The sequence below is a fragment of the Pristiophorus japonicus genome, chromosome 18 (assembly GCF_044704955.1).
Source record: "Pristiophorus japonicus isolate sPriJap1 chromosome 18, sPriJap1.hap1, whole genome shotgun sequence".
Classification (NCBI taxonomy): Eukaryota; Metazoa; Chordata; class Chondrichthyes; family Pristiophoridae; genus Pristiophorus; species Pristiophorus japonicus.
Window position 1 is genome coordinate 9,719,813 of NC_091994.1, and position 26,605 is coordinate 9,746,417.

Below are 26,605 nucleotides of genomic sequence, written 5' to 3' on the forward strand. Positions count from 1 at the left end.
TTTGCGCACATACCAACTGTCACTGTGTGGCACTTTGAGACATTTCTGAGAGCTGTGATAAGGGGCTGTGTAAATCCAAACCTTCCGTTCATGATGAATCATTTGCCTCAATTATTGTGTGTGTGTGCGCGCGTCTGAGAGGGAAACCATTGCCCGACCCAATCACGTCGCTCATGAAATCAGACACTCGCAAAATAGCTGCTCCCAGCAGGAAGCAGGGTTGAGTTGGAAGAACGAGGAAAGATTTGAGCGGATTCTTATTTTAATTCCCAGAAGGAAGCTGATTTGAGTGAAGCTTCGGTTTATTTCCCAGAATTTCCCTTTAAAAGATAAATACCAGGAATAAATGCGCCGTGATACACGACAGGGCTGCAATCTCCATGTGAGCGCTGTGCTGAAATTTTTTCAGTTGATTTTTTTTTTTCTCTCTTGTTTGCTTCCAGAGATGTAGTGTGCCTTTGGCATACTCCACTGTCAGGAGACAAGCCAGCGCTACGTTGAAGTCTTTTGGCATGTCTCCATAATGAGTCTTCTTTGGGTAAAAGCTTATAAGCAGGTCTGGCTTCCAGAAAGCTCAACGCATCAGCAGAATGCTATATCCCCCCCCCCCCCTACCATCTCCCTCCCGCCCTCTCCCTCCCCCTTTGCATGAGTGCTTCATTTCTGCCGTCTTAAACTTCTTATCTTCAGTAGCTAGAGGCAAAGCACAAAGAGATGGGAAAATGACAAACTGTTTTCTTTTCTGCCTTGGGTTGGTTGAGACCCTAGAGATAAAGCGGGTTGTTTTAACCTGCTTGACATCATCCCCTAATGCAGCAGATACTGCATTAAACTGTCTGTTAGGCAATCGATTTTTCGCAAAAAGTTTTGTATTGCTATATATATATATATATATATATTTTTTTTTGCATTTGTGTTTTTATTGTGTTGGAATTATGGCTGACGTGGGGGGAGAGGGGAGGGCAGGGATTTCTTCATAACGCAGATGTAAGCAGTCGACATTTCAAGAAAACAAACAGGAATCGTAGCATAGTCATCATCATCATCATCATAGGCGGTCCCTCGAAACGAGGATGATTTGCTTCCATGCCAAAAAAGGATGAGTTCACCAAGTGTTTCGAATGAAGGACCGAGTATTCCAGTTCCCGAACTGCATCTTCAAGGGTGGAAGATGCCTGTGCGTGGATTTTTTTAACGTGGGGTGGCCGTTGCACACCAGCCACCACACGGGCTTGACAGAGCTAGGCCTTGGTCCAGAGGCGAGGATTACATAAGAACATAAGAACATAAGAATTAGGAACAGGAGTAGGCCATCTAGCCCCTCGAACCTGCTCCGCCATTCAACAAGATCATGGCTGATCTGGCCGTGGACTCAGCTCCACTTACCCGCCCGCTCCCCGTAACCCTTATTTCCCTTATTGGTTAAAAATCTATCTATCCGTGACTTGAATACATTCAATGAGCTAGCCTCAACTGCTACCTTGGGCAGAGAATTCCACAGATTCACAACCCTCTGGGAGAAGGAATTCCTTCTCAACTTGGTTTTAAATTGGCTCCCCCGTATTTTGAGGCTGTGCACCCTAGTTCTAGTCTCCCCGACCAGTGGAAACAACCTCTCTGCCTCTATCTTGTCTATCCCTTTCATTATTTTAAATGTTTCTATAAGATCACCCCTCATCCTTCTGAACTCCAACGAGTAAAGACCCAGTCTGCTCAATCTATCATCATAAGGTAACCCTCTCATCTCCGGAATCAGCCTAGTGAATCATCTCTGTACCCCCTCCAAAGCTAGTATATCCTTCCTTAAGTAAGGTGACCAAAACTGCACGCAGTACTCCAGGTGCGGCCTCACCAATACCCTGTACAGTTGCAGCGGGACCTCCCTGCTTTTGTACTCCATCCAAGACGACTAGAGACCAGCTCTGCTGCACAGACCTAGTGCGCGCACATATCACAGTGTGGGCTGGCCCCTGCTGCTGCCCCCTAGGCCCCTGGCCCCGAACTCACACCTCCCCCGGGCCCCGATCACATCCCTCCACAGGATATAGAGCTAGAAGGAAGGATGCCCAAATTAACAGACCATGCTAAAATACGAAGCATAGGGCTAAAGGAAGCTGCAAAGAGATATTTATTAAGCTGGATGTTGCAGCACTGAAGGAAGCCATTCGGCCCATCGCGTCTGCACCGCTGCTCAGGGGATCGCTCAGCCCCCGAACGAGAAAGAGAAGTTAACGTTCTCGTGTGGGCCCTCGCTTCCTCATTCAGATGCTGATCAGTCCGCTGCGCTTTTTAGCATTTTCTGTTATTAAAGAAAAAAGAAAAAGACTTGCATTTATATAGCGCCTTTCACGAGCACCGGACATCTCAAAGCACTTTACAGCCAATGAAGTACTTTTGGAGTGTAGTCACTTTGTGGGTCTTATAATACTTCTGTGAAGCGCCTTGGGATATTTTGCTACTTTAAAGGCGCTATATAAATACAAGTTGTTGTTGTTGTTGTCCTAGACTCCCACAGTGAGAAAATTTCTCTCTATCTACTCTATCAATTCCTTTCAATGAGACGTGCTGTGGTTCGTGGTCCGCCTGGTCGGTGTGCACTGTATTATAGGTGATGTCGGTATCTGCAAGGTAAAAAGTGACAAGTAATTCACTCTGAATTGGTCTGCCACGAGACGTTAAACCATCCAGTGGCTCAGGCGGATGTTAAAGATCCCACGGCACTTTTCGAAGAAGAGTAGGGAGGTCCTCCTTGGCCAACCTCCCTCCCTCGAGCTTCGCAGCCAACTAGAGATTAACTGCTCATTCGTCTCAATATTGTTTATGGGATCTTACCGTGTGCAATATGATGACCGAGTTTGTCTATGTCCCAGTCACCGCACTTCATTGTAAGTAAAGCACCTTGAGACATTTCTTAGCCATGTAACGAGGAGCGATGTGAATGCAAGTCTTTCTCCCTTTCTTTGTCTATTTCAGTATTAGCTCCTTTACCTGTACACTGCACACTGGGTGAGTTGGCTGGGCCCATATCAGAGGACCATATCTGTCAGCAGCCTTTGCTGGTCACTGCCATTCCTTTAGCCCCAAAGTTTCGGTTAACAAAACTCGCCAGGTTGTATGTTGACAAATGGCCTGAGGTTTACAGGAATAAGGGTGAGGATTAATAAAGAGAGGACACTTATTTTACGCTTGAATATATCTCTCTGGCTATCAAGTGTCATATGTACGCATGTATTTCCTGACTTCATCATCATAGGCGGTCCCTCGTATTGAGGATGACTTGCTTCCACGCCAAAAAGGGGTGAGTTCACAGGTGTTTCAGTGAAGGACCCGATGTTCCAGTCCTGAACTACATGTTGGAGGGTGGAAGATGCCTGTGCGTGGACTTTTTTAACGTGGGGTGGCCGTTGCACACCAGCCACCACACGGGCTTGACAGAGCGAGGTCTTGATCCAGTGGCAAGGGTTATCCAAGACTAACTGGAGACCAGCTCTGCTGCACGGACCCAGTGCGCTCGCATATTGCAGTGTGGGCTGGTCCGTGCTGCCCCTGGGCCCTCGCCTCTTCTGGGCCCTGAACTCTCTCCTCCCCTGGGCCCCGATCACGTCCCCCTACAATCTCTCGCCGCTCCTGCGCCCCAACCTCGCCGATCCTGCTGTACCTGCCCACGCTCCAATCAGTGACCTGGACCCGTACACAACACCCCCAACTCGAGCCCAGCAAACATGCTGTAGCAGAACGCAGAATTGAAGCTGATTGACCCATTTTGGAAAAACCTCCCTCCCCCCCGGCCCATGAACTATTGACTTGAACAGCCAAGACTCTCAGCAGTCGACAGCGAGACGAGACCTTTCAAAGTACTTAGAATCACAGAATGGTTGCAGCACAGGAGGAGGCCATTCGGCCCGTCGAGCCCGTGCCGGCTCTCAGCTAGTCCCACTCCCCCACCTCTGCCCTTCCATCAACTCCTGATTCCCATTAAGAAGTGCGGCTCACAGTGATGTGCCACACACTTAACCGGACTGAAAGAATCCTCAGGAAGCAAAAGCGTGCTGAAATACATGCATCGTAGAATGATACAGCACAGAAGGAGGCCATTCGGCCCATCGCGCCTGTGCTGGCTCTTTGAAAGAGCTGTCCAGTATACACAAAAGGATAGTATGCAGGTACAGCAAGTGATCAGGAAGGCCAATGGAATCTTGGCCTTTGTTGCAAAGGGGATGGAGTATAAAAGCAGGGAAGTCTTGCCACAGTTATACAGGGCATTGGTGAAGCCACACCTGGAATACTGTGTGCAGCTTTGGTTTCCATATTTAAGAAAGGGGGATACACCTGCCCTGAGGCAGTTCAGAGAAGGCCCACTGGAGACAAGGGGGTTGACCCATGAGGAAAGGTTTGGCCTCTACTCATTGGAATTCAGAAGAACGAGAGGTGATCCCATCAAAACGTATAAGCGTAGCTAATACAATATTGCAACTTTTCATAGTGCATGAACCTAGGGGTGTTACTTATACAGTTGAATAAACAGTATATTTCTGGTGAATATTTTAGCTGTCATAATTGCCACACTGGTAGCATAAAGACAACAAATTCAATGGTATCTGAACTGCTTGTTTGTCTATCTATCTGTCTGTCTGTCCGTCTGTTTATCTATCTGTCTATCTAACTGTATCTATCTATCTATCTATCTATCTATAAGTCTGTCTGTCTGTCTGTGTCTGCCTACCTGCCTGTCTGTCTCTCTGTCATTCTATTTATCTGTCTGTCTGTCACTCTGTCTATCTGTCTGTCTGACAATCCCTCTCTATATCTATATTCATTTATCTATCTGCCTCTCTGGCTTCGTGCCGATCTATTTATCTATCTGTCCCTCTATCTATCTAGCTGTCTATCTATCTCTGTCTCTTTATCAGCCCATCTATCTTTCTGTCTCCCTTTCAGCTTCCATTACAGTTCAGTGTTTCAATGTCCACAGCCAGCCCAGAAAACACAAACACAAAGAGGGAGTTTCTTTCCTTGTCAACCCTTCGACTTCCTGACCATGTTGCCACCTCAGCTGTATCCTTTCACTCGGTCCTTGAGTCTGGTGCCCCCTCATGGGCGTGGACCCTTGCCCCGCTGCAATAGCCTCCCCCCCCCGCTCGATCCCAGGTCGCCACTCACTGGCGCGCACAGGGCAATGAAAGATGCAACAGTGAGAAGAATAAATGAGCAGCTATGAAGGGTTTTGATAGAGTAGACGGGGAGAAACGGTTTCCAGTGGCGCGAGGATCGGTAACCAGAGGAGACAGATTTAAGATTATTGGCAAAAGATCCAGAGGCGAGTTGAGGTGAATTTTTTTTAACGCAGCGAGTTGTTGTGATCTGGAATGAACTGCCCGACAGAACGGTGGAACTTTCAAAAGGGGATTGGATAAGTACGTGAAGGGGAAGATTTTGCAGGGCTATGGGGAAAGAGCAGGACTAATTTTTGTTTTTGTTCACGGACGTGGGCATCGCCAACAAGGCCAGCATTTATTGCCCATCCCTAATTGTTCTTGAGTGGCTTGCTCATCTATTTGAGAGTCAACCACATTGCCATGGGTCTGGAGCTACATGTAGGCCAGACTGGGTAAGGACAATAGATTTCCATCCCTAAAGGACATTAGTGGGCTAGGTGGGTTTGTTAACAACAATCCAGTTGTCTCCTGGTCATCATTAGATAGTAGCTTTTTAATTCTAGATTTATTTAATTAACCGATTTTAAATTCCCCAGCTGCCATGGTGGGATTTGAACTTCTCCCCCAGATTATTAGTCCCGACCTATTGGATTACTAGTCCAGTAACGTAACCACTATGCCACCGTTCCCTGTAATTGGATAGCTCTACCAAAGAGTCACGATGGGCCAAATGGCCACCTTCTGTGCTGTATGATTCGATGAGTGTGTCTACCTTGTCATTGCTCATGTGCAGCCTGGGGTGTGATGATCAGCCGCTAACTTAGCCTGCTCCTAGAGGGTCACTGATCAGGCAATTTTTTTATGAGTCTGTAGCTGCTTGTAAATTGCTGCGATCAACTGACGATGACGTACATTTCTTGTAAATTTCAGGCTGCAGGTCAGAAGAACCTCGAATGAATTGCTTGGCTTTCTCAATGTTAAGGTTGTTTTGTGACTGTTACAAAGTGAGACGCACGCATTGTAATGGACGGAGCCAGAGGCTCGAGCATTTAAAAAAATATACAACAGACGCAATGTGCGATAAGAAAATGTGGTGTATAATTTTCTATTAATAGTGTATTTACGGTGTCAACTGTGGCTCGGTGGGTAACATTCTCACCTCTGAGTCAGAAGGTTGTGGGTTCAAGTCCTAGTCCAAGAACTTGAGCACAAAAATCTACACTGACACTCCCAGTGCCGTACTGAGGCAGCGCGGCACTGTCAGAGGTGCTGTCTTTCAGATGAGACGTTAGACCGAGGCCCTCCCTGCCCTCTCAGGTGGACGTAAAAGATCCCACGGCACTATATCGAAGAGAGCAGGGGAGTTATCCCCGGTGTCCTGGGCCAATATTTATCCCTCAATCAACATAACAAAAAAACATTATCGGGTCATTATCACATTGCTGTTTGTGGGAGCTTGCTGTGTGCACATTGGCTGCCGCGTTTCCTACATTACAACAGTGGCTACACCCCAAAGGTACTTCATTGGCTGTAAAGTGCTTTGGCACATCTGGTGGTCATAAAAGACGCTATAGAAATGCAAGACTTTCTTTTCTCTTTCTATTTTTAAACTCTCAATGCGTGACAATGTAAATTATCCACTGGTAATCGTCATCGACTGTGCAGAAGGGTGAGGTGGTGGTGTCACTTAGTGGCGACTCATTAACCAGGTTATATGGCGCCTGCAAATACATAACTTAAACAGAGGTGGAATTCAGCCGTCTCGGTCAGGAAGATCAAGGTTTCTTTCCTTGTCGACCCTTCGACTTCCTGACCATGTTACCACCTCAGCTGCACCCTTCCACTTGGTCCCTGGGTCTGGCGCCCCCTCATGGGCATGGACCCTTGCCTGTCACCCTAACTGCGCCCCGCCTCAATAACCCCCCCATCCCCCCTGCTCGATCCCAGGCCACCGCTCACTGGCGCGCACACAACGTAGTGAAAGATTGGTAGGAGGTTTAGAGGAGATTTGAGGAGAATTTTTTTCACCCAGAGGGTGCTGGGGGTCTGGAACTCACTGCCTGAAATAAGAACATAAGAAATGGGAGCAGGAGTAGGCCATACGACCCCTCCAGCCTGCTCAGCCATTCAATAAGATCATGGCTGATCTGATCATGGACTCAGCTCCACTTCCCTGCCTGATCCCCATAACCCTTTACTCCCTTATCGCTCAAAAATCTGTCTATCTCCACCTTAAATATATTCAATGAGCCAGCCTCCACAGCTCTCTGGGTCTGAGAATTCCACAGATTGACGACCCTCTGAGATAAGAATTTTCTCCTCATCTCAGTTTTAAATGGCCGGCCCCTTATTCTAAGACTATCCCCTAGTTTTAGTTTCCCCTATGAGTGGAAATATCCTCTCTGCATCTACCTTGTCGAGCCCCCTCATTATTTTATAAGTTTCAATAAGATCACCTCTCATTCTTCTGAACTCCAATGTGTATAGGCCTAACCTACTCAACCTTTCTTCATCAGTCAACCCCATCTCCGGAATCAACCTTGTGAATCTTCTCTGAACTGCCTCCAAAGCAAGTATATCCTTTCTTAAATATGGAAACCAAAACTGTACGCAGTATTCCAGGTGTGGCCTCACCAATACCCTGCATAACTGTAGCAGGTCTTCCCTGCTTTTATACGCCATCCCCTTTGCAATAAAGGCCACGATTCCATTGGCCTTCCTGATCACTTGCTGTACCAGCATACTAACCTTTTGTGTTTCATGCACCAGGACCCCCAGGTCCCGCTGTACTGCAGCACTTTGTAATTTTTCTCCATTTAAATAATAACTTGCTCTTTGATTGTTTTTCTGCCAAAGTGCATGACCTCACACTTTCCAACATGATGGGCCAAATGGCCTCCTTCCGTGTTGTACATTGCTATGATTCTATGATGCAATAGTGAGAAGAATAATTGAGCAACCATGAAAGGTTTTGATAAAGTAGACAGGGAGAAAGGGTTTCTTGTGGCGCGAGGATCGGTAACCAGAGGACACAGATTTATGGTAATTGGCAAAAGAACCAGAGGTGAGATGAGGAGCCATTATTTTTACGCAGCGAGTTGTTATGACCTGGAATGTGCTGCCTGAAAGAGTGGTGGAAGCAGATTCAATAGCAACTTTCAAAAAGGAATTGGATAAATACTTGAAGGGGAAGATTTTGCAGGACCATGGGGAAAGAGAGCGAAGGGGAGTGGGACTAATTGGATAGCTTCAGTTCAGGAACATACAGGATTCAGTGCCGAGGCAGTGGTTGGCATCGACAGGGCTGGTGCGGTAGAGAGGGAAATAAGCTCGAAGTCCCACTCCTACTAAGAGGTGCCAGCCTATGGGTATCAAGTACCTACCTCTTTGACCAAGCATTTGGTCACCTGTCCTAATATCTCCTAATGTGGCTCGGTGTCAAATTTTGTTTGATAACGCTCCTGTGAAGCGCCTTGGGATGTTTTACTACGTTATAGGCGCTATATAAATACAAGTTTTTGTTCATCTATAGTATGCGTGTTATATAATATCTGTGATTTCTTCCCTGTTTTCTTTCTTACTTGTTTCCTGATCCAGCTGTTTATAATTCCAGCCTGTTTCTGTGTGATAGATTGACTTCTGTATTTTACTATTTTTGAGGCTAATTAATACTGGGAGCCTTCGTTGGCAACCTGAGCCCTTCCATTTATCACGTATCTGGCGGTAATACTTGCTGCTAACCTGAAGTCACAGTTTAACAAAAACACAGTTGCCAGAATTTTAGTTGTATTTAAAAGGGCAGTGCCGCCTGGCCCAGTGGGGAGTAGCGACCAGCGACTCTCATTGGCTTAATTCCTGAATCGGCCACGGACATCTTGCCCCATAAAACGTTTTGTTTTGTTTAATTGTGATTACAGTACTCTCCCCTCCTGAAGGCTGGAATAGGATTCCACTTGTTAGTCGTCATGTAGTACCTCGGCCAAGAAGCACATTCTTATGGCTATTTGACTGCAGGGAGCGTCACAGCTGAGCCAGATCCTGTCTTCCGCCAGCATCCCAGCAGGCATTCTGCTAAGAGGGCTCACTGGGCAGCGATCCGGCGTCGGACCCCTGGCTGACATTAATGTCCCTAACTTTGGGAGAGTTGCAATGGGTAGAGCCCCTATCACTGGGTCGAAGGTCAGCTATCTCGCTGCAGAATCATAGAACGGGTACAGCACAGAATGAGGCCATTCGGCCCGTCAAGCCCGTGCCGGCTCTCTGCAAGAGCACATCAGCTCGTCCCACACCCCCGCCCTTTCCCCGTAGCACTGCAATTTTTTTTCCTTCAGGTACCTATCCAGTTCCCTTTTGAAAGCTATGACTGAATCTGCCTCCACCAACCTCTCAGGCAGTGCATTCCAGATCCTAACCACTCGCTGTGTAAACTAGTTTCTCCTCATTTCGCCTTTGGTTCTTTTGCCAATCACCTTAGATCTGTGACCTCTGGTTCTCGACCCTTCCGCCAATGGGAACAGTTTCTCTCTCTATCTACTCTGTCCAGACCCCTCATGATTTTGAACACCTATCAAATTTCCTCTCGCTCTTCCCTGCTCCAAGGAGAACCTCTCCAGTCTATCCACGCAACTGAAGTCCCTCATCATTCTCGTGAATCTTCTCTGCAAGAATAGTTCCAGGCATGAGGGACTTCAGAATGGGGATCAAAACCGGAGCCCTTTCTGGCCCGGTGTCTCTTGTGTCCCAAGACACTGCGGTCGCTGACACAGCCATTTTGCAACTGGACCCCGAGGAGAATACAGCAGTGGAGCTCAGTTCCCATGGCAACAGGCAGAATACCTACATCAAGCATTCAAACAAAACTGTGACGGCAGCACAGGGGAATGGGGGAAACGCAGGTTCAAACTAGTCACAGGCAAATTCTCAGGACTTGAGGTCTGGCAGCACTTCTTTACACAAGGGCTTTATATTGTCACTGAGAATCTGCTTACAGTGGTCACTTGCATTTTGTCAGTGGCTTCAAGGGAGTATGCGTCCCGGGGCACATGACGGAAGAGAGGAAAGAATGAAGGGACAGTCGCTGAGGTGTGACAGCAGAGTTTGCTGTGTTGCCGCGCTCCTCCCTTGGAGAATAATGTGAAGCAGTACTAGGATTCTCAGGCTGGTTCACGGGCTGTGACGTGAAGCCTCCTTCTGTAGCTGTAATCATCTTTATATACCAGCCGATTGGGGGTGGGGATTAGTTCAATATGGTGGGAGGGTGTTATGGGCTCTCATAATCTGAACGATGAAAGGGGGAGGCTCACTCACCAGGAAGTAGTAATCTAAGGTACTAGGTGATCCAAAACTCGGCAGCCCCGTGTCCTAACTCGCACCAAGTCCTGCTCACCCATCACCCCCTGAACTCGCTGACCTACATTGGCTTCCGGCTAAGCCACGCCTCTATTTCAAAATTCTCATCCTTATTTTCAAAACCCTCCATGGCCTCACCCCCCCCTCCCTATCTCTGTAATCTCCTCCAGCCCCACAACCCCCCTCCCCCCGAGATATCTGCACTCCTCTAATTCTGCCCTCTTGAGCATCCCTGATTATACTCGCTCCACCATTGGTGGCCGTGCTTTCTGTTGCCTGGGCCCCAAACTCTGGAACTTCCTGCCTAAACCTCTCCGCCTCTCTACCTCTCTTTCCTCCTTCAAGGTGCTCCTTAAAAGCTACCTCTTTGACCAAGCTTTTGGTCACCTGTGCTAATTTCTACTTATGTGGCTCGGTGTCAAATTTTAATCGCATGATACTCCTGTGAAGCACCTTGGGATGTTTCACTACATTAAAGACGCTATATAAATGCAAGTTGTTGTTGTTTCTGCTGTGGGGCAGAGGCACTACTGTCCAGGCCTGGTATCCATACCCAAACACACTCCAATAGGCGTATCTGGATAGAAAAAGAAAGTCCTGCATTTCTATAGCGCCTTTCACAACCTCAGGAGGTCTCAGAGTGCTTCACATTTTGGAGTGTAGTCACTGTTGTAATGTGGGAAACGTGGCAGCCAGTTTTGCGCACAGCAAGCTCCCATAAAGAGCAATGTGTTAATGACCAGATAATCTGTTTTAGTGCTGTTGATCGAAGGATAAATATTGGCCCAGGACACCGGGGATAACCCCCCTGCTCTTCTTTGTAATAGTGTCTGAAAGGTGGAGGAAAGCAGATTCAATAGTAACTTTCAAAAGGAATTTAGATGTAGAGCAGCAAGGGACACATTTGCCGGGCTAAGGGGAGTGGGACTGATTGGAAAATTCTTTCAAAGGTGCTCTCAGGGTGATCTCCTGGACTAGTTTCGATCACCTGGATGGGTCGGTGAGGAATTTTCCCAGATTTGTTTTTTCTCCCTAAATTGGCCGGGGTTTTCATCTGGTTTTTGCCTCTCCCAGGAGATCACATGGCTCCGGTTGGGGTGGAGTGTAAAATGTTTCAGTATAAGGGGTGTCGCAGTTGTGTGGGGCGGACTGGTTGGGCTGGGTGCTCTTTACCTTTCCGCCATTGTTCATTGTTCATAGGTTTATATGTAACCTTCAGGACTGCTGACCGAGGGCCGTGCGGCTCTTTGTCAGCTGGCGTGGACACGGTGGGCTGAAACGGCCTCCTTCTGCGCTGTAAATTTCTATGTCTCTATGTTTTTGTCATTGAAAGTTGGCATGCAGGTACAGCAGGCGGTGAAGAAGGCAAATAGCATGTTGGTCTTCATAGCAAGAGAATTTGAGTATAGGAGCAGGGAGGTCTTACTGCAGTTGTGCAGGGCCTTGGTGAGACTACACCTTGAATATTGCGTACAGTTTTGGTCTCCTAATCTGAGGAAGGACATTCGTGCTATTGAGGGAGTGCAGCGAAGGTTCACCAGACTGATTCCCGGGATGGCAGGACTGACATATGAAGAAAGAGTGGATCGACTAGGCTTATATTCACTGGAATTTAGAAGAATGAGAGGGGATCTCATAGAAACACATAAAATTCTGATGGGATTGGGCAGGTTAGATGCAGGAAGAATGTTCCCGATGTTGGGGAAGTCCAGAACCAGGGGTCACAGTCTAAGGATAAGGGGTAAGCCATTTAGGACCGAGATGAGGAGAAGCTTCTTCACTCCGAGAATTGTAAACCTGTGGAATTCGCTACCACAGAAAGTTGTTGAGGCCAGTTCGTTAGATATATTCAAAAGGGAGTTAGATGTGACCCTTACGGCTAAAGGGATTAGGGGGTGTGGAGAGAAAGCAGGAATGGGGTACTGAAGTTGCAAAAATGATCAGCCATGATCATATTGAATGGTGGGGCAGGCTCGAAGGGTCGAATGGCCTACTCCTGCACCTATTTTCTATGTTTCTATGTTTTCTATCAGGCTCGATGGGCTGAATGGCCCCCTTCTGCGCTGTAAATTTCTATGTATGTTTTCTATCAGGCAAGATGGACTGAATGGCCCCCTTCTGCGCTGTAGCGTCCTACCATGCTACGAGTCTGAAGTCAACAAACGCTGACAAATAAGACACTCGAACTGGGTAAACAACGCAGCTGTAGCCAGCGTCGCTGCTGTTGCGAGTATCTGGGTCAATGCCCGCACAGTGCCAGAGCTGTACTAGCAGCGACGGTGCCGAGCCCTAGATTCACACCGGCTCTGTGAGCCTGTGACAGGATGCAGCAGTATCATCGGGGAAGGACGTGACTGAACCCTCGCCGAGGCTCTCACTGCAGGCACCACAACCTTTACCCGGCAACGTCAGATCTGCTGCGCTCGCAGGCAGTTCTAGTGAGTATTTACGACGGCTGAATTTATGGGCTGATGTCCCAGCTCTGGGTTTAGTCATTTTCAAGGTGAGGCTTGGTCATCCCTGCCTAGTCCCCCATATATCAGATTATTATAAGGACATTTTGAAAAGCCATTATGGAGTTCTCCTTGAAGAAGTGTTTATGGGATTGTAATGTCAGTAAAACAGATCTTTCCCACTGCTGTATTGTGAATCTGTTCAGGCAACAGCAGCAGGCAGGGCAAGTCAGTGCTCCCTTAAGACTCCCAAGATCCATATCTAAGTACTGTTTGATGTGGAGATTTGTGCTCCGGCTAACGGTGGCTGAATATGATTAACAAAACACTTCTGTTTTTTCCTGTGGCTGAGGCATAACGGAGGGATAAATAAACCTCTGTAAGGCTGACAATTGCCAGTTGTCAATAATAATGGCCAAACGCTTATTGCATTTGTAGGACACTCCTCGTCGGTCGGCTATTTTAAGGGAGAGCTTAACCCACTTATTCCTAACAGCAAGCTCAAGTCCCACTCCAGGACTTGAGCACATAATCTAGGCTGACAGTCTAATGCAATACTGTATGGCGGATGAGACGTTAAACCGAGGCCCCGTCTGCACTCTCAAGTGGACGTAAAAGATCCCCTCGGCCACTATTTCGAAGAAGAGCAGAGGGAGTTATCCCCCCCGTGTCCTGGGCCAATATTTATTCCTCTACCAACATCACTAAAAAGCAGATTATCTGATCATTGATGTTTGTGGGAGCTTGCTGTGCACAAATTGGCTGCCCGTTTCCTACATTACAACAGTCAGAAGTGTTTCATTCTCCTGAGGGCCATGAAAGGTGCTATAAAAGCACGTTCTTTCATGCTTTCTTTACTAAGGGAGGGCTGCATTGAAAAGTTAAACCGAGATGCTGTTCGGTTGGATGGAAAAGATCCCATGGGCCTAGTCAAGGAAGAGCAGGCATTCTCCCAGTGTCCTGGCTGAACAACATTCATGCCCCAACCAACATAGCCGATAAAAAAGTCGGTCAACTTTTTAACTTGCGCCTTTTGTAGAATCTAACCGCGCGCAAATGGTCTACATAACAACAGTTAATTACACTTCTAACGTAATTCATTGGCTGTGAAACACTTTGGGGCGTCCTGGGGATGTGAAAGGCGCTAGCTAATATAAGCTCTTTTTAAAAATCGGCTTCTGTTTAGAAATGAACAAATGTTTCTGTTCAAGTAATGGATAGGCGAATGTTGTGTAAATGCTTTAAATTGCATTATTATTATTATCACCAACAGGGATTTCCAGCCTAATAACAATCCGTCGAATCTTGCAGCACAGAAGGGGGCCATTTTGCCCATCGGCCTGTGCTGGCTCTTTGAAAAGAGCTACCCAATTAGTCCCACTCCTCGCTGCTCTTTCCCCCCCATAGCCGTGCGATTTCGCCCCTTCAAATATATATTTATGAATATAGCATAGGCTTTCAAAACTGGGCTCACTTGACCATAGGAGGCCCACAGGAGGATACTGGGAGTTCCTGGCGCCACAGGGTACTGTTCATTCATTGTCAGGGCTAAGACATTTTCTGTACCTTTTGACTTACTGGAACATTATTTCGGTAGCTGTACATGAATAAAACACTTTGCTGCAATATTTTCCATTGAACAGATGAAGCCCCTTTTGAACTGGCAGCTCCCAGTAATGTATTGATATTTGCAGGAAGTCCCCAAGGGTGTGTTCATGTCTACAGGGGGTGCCCAAGACAGTGCTAATATTTGCATTGGGTCTCTAGAAATGTGTCACTATTTTACTCGAGTGTAGCAACATTTGCAGGGTGTCCCCAGGAATGTGTCAGTATTTAGAAGGTCCCTAGTTGTGCGTTCATATTTACAGATGGTTCCCAGGTGAGGATTAATATTTACAGGTTGTCCCCAGGAGTGTGTTAGTATTTACAGGACATTCTTCTTCTGGAAAGGCAAACCAGAGGAAGAATGCCGCTTCCATGGAGTTGGTTTCGCCATCAAGAACGAGCTCGTCGACCGCCTCAGTGACTCCCCCTGCGGGATTAGCGAACACCTCATGACTCTCCGGCTCACCCTATCCTGGGACCAGTGCGCCACAGTTATCAGTGCGTACACCCCGACACTCGACGCAACAGATGAGGCGGCCAAAGAGGGATTTTACTCCAATCCCTGTCCCGCATCCCTACGGACGACAAACCGATCTTCCTCGGCAACTTCAATGCCAGAGTCGGGAAGGACACGGATCTCTGGGGAGGCGGGATTGGCAGAGAGGGGGTAGGGGAAACCAACTCCAGCGGTACCCTGCTCCTGACAAAATGCCCAGAACATGACCTTGTCATCACCAAGAGCTTGTTCTGCCAGAGGGACAAGTACAAGGCATCGTGGCAACACCCTCGCTCCAAACACTGGCACCTGCTCATCTATGTCATCGTTTGAGCCAGGGATCACATGGACGTGTGCATCACCCGCATCATGACAGGAGCTGACGACTGCTGGATGGACCACCGCCTTATCCGTTCCATCATCAACATCAATATAGCCCCAAAGCGACGACGGCAACAGAAGCAATGCCGCAAAAAAAAAATCAACACCAGGTCACTCAAAGGCCCAGCTAAGAGAGCCCTATACAGCCTGCGCCTCACTGCTAACCTGGCGACCATCGATGACCCCAAGATGCAGAATGCCCACAGCGCTTGGTCTGCCCTCCAGGTTTCCATAACCAGTGCCTGCGAAGAGATGCTCGGTCACTCAACCAGGAAACACCAGGACTGGTTTGATGAGAATGATCAGGAGATCCAGGAGCTAATAAACCGCAAGCGCAGGGCATTTCTGAACTTAAAGCAACAACCCAACTCGGGAGCAGCAAAGCAGCTCTACAGATGGCTGAAGGCCGAGGTCCAACAAAAAACTCGCGATCTAAAGAATAGATGGTGGGTGGAGAAAGTACAGGAGATCCAGCAACTGGCCGACAGTCATGACATGCCAGGATTCTTCACCGCAGTCAAGTCCACCTATGGCCCAAGCACCCAAGAACCCACCCCACTGCTGGCCAAGAACGGGGAGACACTCCTCAAGGACACCAAGGCAGTCAGGACCCGCTGAAAGGAGCACTTCGAAGATCTCCTTAATCGAGACTCTGCCTTTGACACGAGTGTCCGCGACTCCATCCCGCAGCATGCTACCTGCCACCATCTCAGCAAAACCCCAGCCCTGCACAAGGTAGAAAAGGCCATCTGTCAGCTCAAGAACAACAAGGCATCAGGAGCAGATGGAATCCCCGCTGAGGCACTAAAGTATGGTGGAGAGGCACTATTGGCTCGAATGCATGACCTCATCTCTCTCATCTGGAAGGAGGAGTGTATGCCGGGAGATCTCAGAGATGCAGTAATCCTGACCATCTTTAAAAAAAGGGACAACTGCAGAGGAATCTCCCTGTTGTCGACCACTGGGAAAGTCAGCGCTAGAATCCTCCTCAACCGTTCTCTCCCTGTGGCTGAGAAATGCAGGGAACAACACCAACCCTTGTACATGGCCTTCTTTGACTTTACAAAGGCCTTTGACACTGTTAACTGCGAAGGACTATGGAGCGTCCTCCTCCGTTTCGGCTGCCGCCAAAAGTTTGTCGCCATCCTCCGCCTGCTCCACGACGACATGCAAGCCGTGATCCTGACCAACGGATCCACCACAGACCCAATCCACGTCTGGACCAGAGTCAAGCAGGGCTGCGTCATCGCACCAACCCTCTTCTCGATCTTCCTCGCTGCAATGCTCCATCTCACACTCAACAAGCTCCCCGCTGGAGCGGAACTAAACTATAGAACCAGTGGGGAACCTGTTCAACCTTCGTCGCCTCCAAGCTAGATCCAAGATCATCCCATCCTCTGTCGTCAAACTACAGTACGCGGACGACACTTGCATCTGCACACATTCAGAGGCTGACCTCCAAGCCATCATCAACATCTTCACCGAGGCGTACGAAAGCATGGGCCTTACATTAAACATCCGTAAGACAAAGGTCCTCCACCAACCTGACCCTGCCACACAGCACTGCCCCCGGGTCATCAAAATCCACGGCGCGGCCTTGGACAACGTGGACCATTTTCCATACCTCGGGAGCCTATTATCAGCAAGGGCAGACATCGACGACGAGATCCAACATCACCTCCAGTGCGCCAGTTCAGCCTTCAGTCGCCTCAGTGTTCAAAGATCAGGCCCTCAAATTTGGCACCAAGCTTATGGTCTACAGGGCTGAGTGATGCCCGCCCTCCTGTATGGCTCAGAGACGTGGACCATATACAGCAGATACCTCAAATCGCTGGAGAAATACCACCAACGATGCCTCCGCAAGATCCTGCAAATCCCCTGGGAGGATAGACTTACCAACGTCAGTGTTCTCGATCAGGCCAACATCCCCAGCATCGAAGCACTGACCACACTCGACCAGCTCCGTTGGGTGGGCCATATTGTTCGCATGCCTGACACTAGACTCCAAAAGCAAGCACTCTACTCGGAACTCCTACATGGCAAGCGAACCCCAGGTGGGCAGAGAAAACGTTTCAAGGATACCCTCAAAGCCTCCCTGATAAAGTGCGACATCCCCACTGACACCTGGGAGTCCTTGGCCAAAGACCGCCCTAAGTGGAGGAAGAGCATCCGGGAGTGCGCTGAGCACCTCGAGTCTCGTCGCCGAGAGCATGCAGAAAACAAGCGCAGGCAGCGGAAGGAGCGTGCAGCAAACCAGACTCCCCACCCACCCTTTCCTTCAACCACTGTCTGTCCCACCTGTGACAGAGACTGTAATTCCTGTATTGGACTGTTCAGTCACCTGAGAACTCACTTTTAAAGTGGAAGCAAGTCTTCCTCGATTTCGAGGGACTGCCTAGAAAACGAGGAATTATAGACCGGTTAGCCTGACATCGGTAGTGGAGAAAATGTTGGAATCAATTATTAAAGACGTAATAGCAGCGCATTTGGAAAGCAGTAACAGGATCGGTCCAAGTCAGCATGGATTTATGAAAGGGAAATCATGCTTGACAAATCTTCTAGAATTTTTTGAGGATGTAACTAGTAGAGTGGACAAGGGAGAACCAGTGGATGTGGTGTATTTGGACTTTCAAAAGGCATTTGACAAGGTCCCACAGAAGAGATTGGTGTGCAAAATTAAAGCACATGGTATTGGGGGTAATGTGTTGACGTGGATAGAGAACTGGTTGGCAGACAGGAAGCAGAAAGTCGGGATAAATGGGTCCTTTCCAGAATGGCAGGCACTGACTAGTGGGGTGCCACAGGGCTCAGTGCTGGGACCCCAGCTATTGACAATATACATTAATGATTTAGATGAAGGAATTGAGTGTAATATCTCCAAGTTTGCAGATGACACTAAGCTGGGTGGCAGTGTGAGCTTTGAGGAGGACGCTAAGAGGCTGCAGGGTGACTTGGACAGGTTAGGTGAGTGGGCAAATACATGGCAGATGCAGTATAATGCGGATAAATGTGAGGTTAGCCACTCTGGTGGCAAAAACACGAAGGCAGAATATTATCTGAATGGCGACAGATTAGGAAAAGGGGAGGTGCAACGAGACCTGGGTGTCATGGTACATCAGTCATTGAAAGCTGGCATGCAGGTACAGCAGGTGGTGAAGAAGGCAAATGGCATGTTGGCCTTCATAGCTAGGGGATTTGAGTATAGGAGCAGGGAGATCCTCACCTGGAATATTGTGTTCAGTTTTGGTCTCCTAATCTGAGGAAGGATGTTCTTGCTATTGAGGGAGTGCAGCGAAGGTTCACCGGACTGATTCCCGGGATGGCAGGACTGACATATGAGGAGAGACTGGATCAACTGGGCCTGTATTCACTGGAGTTTAGAAGAATGAGAGGGGATCTCATAGAAACATATAAAATTCTGACGGGACTGGACAGGTTAGATGCAGGAAGAATGTTCCCGATGTTGGGAGAGTCCAGAACCAGGGGTCACAGTCTAAGGATAAGGGGTAAGCCATTTAGGAACAAGATGAGAATAAACTTCTTCACTCAAAGAGTTGTTAACCTGTGGAATTCCCTGTCGCAGAGAGTCGTCGATGCCAGTTCATTGGATATATTCAAGAGGAAATTAGATATGGCCCTTACGGCTAAAGGGATCAAGGGGTATGGAGAGAAAGCAGGAAAGAAGTACTGAGGTGAATGATCAGCCATGATCTTATTGAATGGTGGTGCAGGCTCGAAGGGCCGAAATGCCTACTCCTGCACCTATTTTCTATGTTTCCGTTTCTATGATGGTGATGCTGATATTTGCAGTGGATCTCAAGACATGTGTCACTATTGTACTCGACTGTTGTAACATTTGCAGGGTGTCCCCAAAAATGTGTCAGTATTTAGAGGATCCCTAGTTGTGTGTTCGTATTTACAGATGGTCCCCAAATGAGGATTCATATTTACAGGTTGTCCCATGAGTGTTATTAGTATTTACAGGACATTCCCAGGGATGTGTCAGCATTTACAGAGTCCCCTGGAATTTGCCAGTGTTTACAGAGGGTACCCTGGAGTGTGCCAGTATTTACAGAGGGTCCCCTGGAGTTTGCCAGTATTTATAGGGTCCCCTGGAGTGTGCCAGTATTTATAGGATCCCCTGGAATGTGCCAGTATTTATAGGGTCCCCCGGAGTGTGCCAGTATTTATAGGGTCCCCTGGAGTGTGGCAGTATTTATAGAGTCCCCTGGAGTGTGCCAGTATTTATAGGGTCCCCTGGAGTGTGCCAGTATTTATAGGATCCCCTGGAATGTGCCAGTATTTATAGGGTCCCCCGGAGTGTGCCAGTATTTATAGGGTCCCCTGGAGTGTGCCAGTATTTATAGGGTCCCCTGGAGTGTGCCAGTATTTATAGAGGGCCCCCTGGAGTGTGGCAGTATTTATAGAGTCCCCTGGAGTGTGCCAGTATTTATAGGGTCCCCTGGAGTGTGCCAGTATTTATAGGGTCCCCTGGAGTGTGTCAGTATTTATAGGGTCCCCTGGAATGTGCCAGTATTTATAGGGTCCCCTGGAGTGTGCCAGTATTTATAAAGGGCCCCCTGGAGTGTGGCAGTATTTACAGAGGGTCCCAAGCAATGTTCCCTTTAAGCAGCGGCGCTCGGAAGGACCCGTGTGGCCGGTGAGCCGGCTTTTAAATGGAAAAACCACATACGCGCAGAATTGTGAATGGCCCTTAAAGGGGCCATGCGGGCCGGAAAAAATTAAAGGAACTTTGTCCCAGGGAGTGTGTCAGTATTTAGTGAGGGTCCCCGGGAGGGGTATGTTGGTAAATTATTAAAAGTTGCCACTGCAGAAATGTCAAACGTGTAATTGAAAAAATAATCCACCTTTGCCCAAAGGGACCAAGATGCTACTGGAAAATTCCCAGCTCTTCTACAAATTCCCAGCTCTTCTACAGGATGGAATCCCAGCGGACACCAGAAATGTAGTGGGCAGTTAATGCTTCATGTAGATTCTACCCTATGTAAACTAGAGGTGATCCAAAATTCAGCTGCCCATTGCCTTAAGTCGCACCAAGTCCTGCTCACCCATCACCCCTGTGCTGGCTGACCCACATTGGCTTCCGGTTAAGCAACGCCTCGATTTCAAAATTCTCATCCTTGTTTTCAAATCCCTCCATGGCCTCGCCCCTCCCTATCTCTGTAATCTCCTCCAGCCCCACAACACCCAGAGATGTCTCCACTCCTCTAATTCTGCCCTCCAATCGCTCAACCATTGGTGGCTGGGCCTTCTGTTGCCTCGGCCCCAAGCTCTGGAACTCCCTGCCTAAATCTCTCCACCTCTCAACCTCTCTTTCCTCCCTCAAGACACTCCTTAAAACCTACCTCTTTGTCCGAGCTTTTTGGTCACCTGCGCTAATTTCTACTTATGCGGCTGGGTGTCAAATTTTTAAAATCTCATAATACTCCTGTGAAGTTCCTTGGGACGTTTCCCAGTTGTACAGGGCCTTGGTGAGGCCACACCTGGAGTATTGTGTACAGTTTTGGTCTCCTAACCTGAGGAAGGACATTCTTGTTATTGAGGGAGTGCAGCGAAGGTTCACCAGATTGATTCCCGGGATGGCGGGACTGACCTATCAAGAAAGACTGGATCAACTGGGCTTGTATTCACTGGAGTTCAGAAGAATGAGAGGGGACCTCATAGAAACGTTTAAAATTCTGACGGGGTTAGACAGGTTAGATGCAGGAAGAATGTTCCCAATGTTAGGGAAGTCCAGAACCAGGGGTCACAGTCTAAGGATAAGGGGTAAGCCATTTAGGACCGAGATGAGGAGGAATTTCTTCACCCAGAGAGTGGTGAACCTGTGGAATTCTCGACCACAGAAAGTTGTTGAGGCCAATTCACTAAATATATTCAAAAAGGAGTTAGATGAAGTCCTTACTACTCGGGGTATGGCAAGAAAGCAGGAATGGGGTACTGAAGTTGCATGTTCAGCCATGAACTCATTGAATGGCGGTGCAGGCTGGAAGGGCCGAATGGCCTACTCCTGCACCTATTTTCTATGTTTCTATGTTTCTATGTTAAAGGCGCTATATAAATGCAAGTTGTTGTTGTTGTAAATGGCCCTGGGCCTGGGATTTGGGACAGAGTCAGGGCCGTGGCAGGGTGGAAGTCCTGCCCCAGCGCACTTCCAATGACGGAAGTGGGGTGGGGGTGGCTCCAGGAATTTCAAGGCCACTGTCACATCCAGCGACAGACTGTGAGACTGTGTCAGCGGCCGAGGACAAGCTGCTGCCCTCTCTGCAGTCGATGCTGTGCGTTGCACGGAAACCAAGAAGAGCAAGGAGACAAGAATCAAACTTTCGAGATGTCGCTTTTCATACTTCAGCTTTCTGTAATTTGTGACATTGCAGGAATAAGTGAACATCAGAGACAGGTGGAAATGTGTCTGGATGCTATAATGGAAGAGTTAGGCATCTTAGTGTGATGAGTCTTGATGGATCCAACAGCCTTTTCTCATCCTTAGCTCGTCTTATGTAACTCATTTTACAGGCCCTGGGGAAGAGATGACTGCGTGTAATTTGGGCAAAGTGCGTCATCTAATCTTTGAACAAGAATATTCAGCCCGAACTGTTCTATTAATAGGACTGAATATAAGAACGGACATTTATAAAGCACCTTTCACATTCCCAGGGCATCCCAAAGTGCTTCCCAGCCAGTGAATTATTCTTTGAGATGTAGTCACCCGTGTTATTTGGCAAATGCAGCAGCCAATACAGTCCCACATTCAACGAAGAGGGCGACTGGTTTGGACGTCACCAAGGTCCAGGTCGGTGTTTGGAGCGTGGGCAGGTACAGCAGGAGCGGCGAGGTCAGGGCGCAGGAGCGGCGAGAGATTGTAGAGGGACGTGATCGGGGCCCAGGAGAGGCGAGGACCCAGGGGCAGCACGGGGCCAGCCCACACTGCGATATGTGTGCGCACTAGGTCCGTGCAGCAGAGCTGGTCTCCAGTCGTCCTGGTTAACCCTTGTCACTGGACCAAGACCTAGCTCTGTTCAAGCCCGTGTGTGGTGGCTGGTGTGCAACGGCCACCACACGATAAAACAATTCACGCACAGGCATCTTCCACCCTTCAGGATGTAGGTCGCGACCTGGAATATTAGGTCCTTCATTGAAACACCTGTGAACTCATCCCTTTTTGGTGTGGAAGCAAGTCATCCTCGATACGAGGGACCGCCTACGATGGTGCCATACAACAATAAGTTGAAGAATCACTTTTTTCGGTTTGAAGGATTGATGTCGACCAGGACAACACTCCTGCTTTTCTTCAACTATTGCGACGGTATCTTTTCGACCATCCGAGATGGCAGACGGGATCGTCAGTTTAACATCACATCCGATAGACAGCACTTCCACCCATGCTGCGCTCCCTCACTGCTCCATTGAAATGTTGGGCTGGGTTGCGTGCTGTGGTTTCGGGGCGGGGCTTGAACCGATTAAAACTAGAAGCACGAGTCCTATCACTGGGCCAAGGCTGACACGCGTCAGATTGAAATTGTTTTCTCCGAGGATGTCCTTCGCACCCTACCAAAAAATAATCGGGAGCGGGATGATATAATGGGTTAGACACTGATTTTTCACCTGAGCTCAAAGCCAGTCTAGACCGATGGGATGAAAGATTCATGGAATCAGAGAATCATAGAGTGAACCAGCACGGAAGCAGGCCATTCGGCCACTCATTCCTGTGTCGGCTCTATGGTAGAGCTATTCAATTAGTCCCACTGCCCCTGCTCTTTCCCCACAGCCCTGTAATTTTTTTCCTATAAAGCATTCAATTCATTTATAAAATTACAATTACAATTGCAATTGAATCTGCTTCCACCACTCTTTCAGGCAGTGCATTCCAGATCACGACAACTCACTGCGTAAAAAGATACTACCTCATCTTGCTTCTGGTTCTTTTGCCAATTATCTTAAATCTGAGTCCTCTGGATGTCGGCTTTTCCCCAACTGGAAACAGTTCCACTTTTATTTACTCTATCAAAACCGTTCATGATTTTGAATACCCCTATCAAATCTTTTCTTCACCGTCTCTGCTCTAAAAGAAAGACTTGCATTTATACTGCGCCTTTCATGACCACCGGACATCTAAAAGCGCTTTACAGCCAATGAAGTACTTTTGAAGTGCAGTCGCTGTTGTAATGTAGGAAGCACAGCAGCCAGTTTGCGCACAGCAAGCTCCCACAAACAGCAACGTGACAATGACCAGATAATCTGTTTGTTTTTGTGATGTTGATTGAGGGATAAATATTGGCCAGAAAACCGGGGATAGCTCCCCTACTCTTCGAAATAGCGGCACGGGACCTTTTACATCCCCCTGAGAGGGCAGGCGGGGCCTCGGTTTAACGTCTCATCCGAAAGATGGCGCCTCTGACAGTGCAGCGCTCCCTCAGCTTTGCACTGGAGTGTCAGCTTTAGATTTTTTTTTTTTAACGTGCTCAAATTCCTACCCTTCCCAAGTGCCGGGAGGCAGTACATCGGGGCTGGAGGGATGTGAATGGGTTGGTGAGGCGATCAGCAGTTGTGCCAGTCAATCACTGTTCCAGAAGGAAGCTGATTAGAAGGCCCCGGCTAACATGCTTTGAAGAAAACATTGATTAACTCAATACAAATCTCGTTCTTTCCTTCCCCCAGTGGGAATGGTAATGTCTGGCATGTAACAGAGCAGCAAGGACTGTAGATTCTATTTTTTTTTGCAAAGTAAGACGTTGTCAAAGACTTGAAATGTGCGGCAGGCGCCTTGAAGTGACATTGTGATTTATAACTCGCTAAAGATGCTACTTTCAATAGAAATTCTAATCTCCAATTCCTCTTCTTTCTCTTTTTATCTTTCAGATGAATCGGCCCATTCAGGTGAAGCCTGCTGACAGTGAGAGTCGTGGAGGTAGTTGTAACCAATATTTTATCGAGGGGGAAGATATCAGTCACTGGGACGTCCTTAATATCCCAATTAGACCATGACTGAAGTAAATTTAACGTGTTGTGTTGAGTGTGGTTTTAAATGCTTGCATTTATTAGGAGCTGTTTTCTTCCAGTTCATTCATTTGCCGGGCATAAGAATTTCAAGGGCTTTTGCTGGGCTGAACTTGTGCAAATAGCCCACTTCTCTGCCCAGCGAAGGCCCTTTTCTTTCGGATGCTTGCGACCTGCCAAGAGGATTCTTGACAGATGGCAAGTTGAGGGTTTCAACGCATGCGTAGTGCGTGCCAAAACCCGGGACTTGTGGGGCGCCCACGGGCATGTGTGCACCTCGAACACACCCGTAGGGACTGCAAATTTACCACCAATGTTTGTTCATATTGTGGATGTGATGACCCTGTAACTGCACCTTAACATCGTTCGGACACCCTGAGCAATATGGGTGTTTTATTTTGAAATGATAAATTGATCTGAAAATCAACAAGGGAAGCGTTTGAACTGCTCCGGACTACAAAGTTTGTCAACAAAGACCATTATGGCAGCTTTTGCGGAGTTAGGCTCTTCTGGCCTATTCCTGAACCTGCAACGTCCCACAAAGGAAAACCCAGTGCTTCTTTGATAAGGTTACAATCTCAAAACTCCAGATTCCTGAGTGTACGCTCTTGATATCTAATGTTAAAGCTGAGGCTGTGGTTTGAGATAACCCATTGGGCTTTGTGCTAGACAGAGCATTGTGGTGTGAGGGACATGGTTGAGGTTGAGAAAGAGAGAGAGATGGTGTGGAGAACCTGAGATCCAAGCATCTTGCTCCTGCCAACTAGCACAAAGGGAGTTGGGTTCTTACGGTTACTCGTCTCGGGAGAGGAATGAAACAGTTTGTCAATGCCTGTGTGCGATTGGACCAAGAGGTAAACGAGCCCGGGCCTCAATTCTGGGGGCAGCGGGTGAGTTTCCAACTCTCCACGCTACCTGTCTGCCCAAAACCCGCCGGGAGTTAAAATCAGGCCCGATCGGGGTCGAAATTCAATTTCTTAACGCCACCTGTAGCCGTCGGAGAGCGCTTACCGTCAGCGGCGACCGTGTTCCTCGGCTCACGCTTCATTTAGTTGGGCGGTGGGGGGGGCGATGCCAAGACGTACCATTGCGTGCTCGGCCGCCGCCCATGTGGTGACGCCATCGGGCGTGCGACGCCCCCTTGCCGCCGCCGCTGCGAGATTTGGTGAGTACGGTGACCTTACCGGCAGGCGTCTGGGGAAGGTGGTGGGATATCAGGGGGGGTCCCGGGTTGGGAGCGTCCAGCGACAAAGGTCAGTGCTTATGTTTATTTCTTTTTAGCATTTTGGTATTAATGGGACCAGTGGGAAAGTGTGGGTGAGGGTGAGGGAAATTGTCGGAAACTTTTTTCTCCTCGTTTTTTTCATCTCGTATGCCAACAGCCTACCGTGAGGAAGTTCAGTCGGCCTCCTGAGCTCCCGTCCCGTTGGCGCCCGAGGTTGAGTGGGCAACGCCACTTTTAGTGCTGCTCGCTCATCTTTGGGCGGCAAAAGTGAATTTTGCAATTTGAGGCGGCACCTCCCGCCCGGCGCTCAGCCGGTGTCACCGCAAAAACGGTAGGACTGAATTTCGGTCCCACCAGGGTTTCAGTCACCATTTTCGCTACTAATGCTCGGTGCAGGTTTACCCCTCCTATTATTATGATCCTTGGGACACTAAAGGAACAAGTGGTTGAAATCAATTCTTGTCATTAGAGCACTGACTCGTCACTAGTGATCTGTTGGATGCTGATTCCATTTTGGGAGGCGTGGAGATCGTTCTGCTCGCCCCCTGCACAATTCCTAACAGGCAGATGTAGAGCAGGCTAAGGCAGGGACTTGGGATGGAGCCTGGAGCCGGTTCTGAGCCAGAGATGGTGAGTGGTGTCAAGAAGGGAGCAGTCTGCAGAGGGGAAGGGAGCAGAGGTGCCCACACTTGATTCCCAAGGAGAATCCCAGCAGAGCATCCAGATGCCAAAGCAGCCGTCGCTGGCATCTTCAGCTCGACTTCGCTGCATCCTTGAGATTCCCGCTTGGATGACCCTTCAGGTTTCCCTTCGAGAACTGGGAGAGTTGGTAACGCCCCAGGAGAAAATATAAAGTTACGGAAAAAAAATTAATGAACATTAAAGTATTTCGAGGCGCAGCGTGGTATCATTAACAACAATCCTA

The 26,605-nt window shown here is 48.3% G+C and overlaps 1 protein-coding gene across 1 annotated transcript in view; it reads left to right on the plus strand.

Annotated features, from left to right (window-relative positions):
- The window catches only part of LOC139229143 (CUGBP Elav-like family member 4), a 557,794-nt gene that overhangs the window by 267,133 nt on the left and 264,056 nt on the right, over positions 1-26,605 (plus strand). Inside the window, exon 3 of the mRNA XM_070860805.1 lies at positions 24,318-24,366. Within this exon, the coding sequence (XP_070716906.1) occupies positions 24,318-24,366 (49 nt within the window). The remainder of the gene's footprint in view (positions 1-24,317; positions 24,367-26,605) is intronic.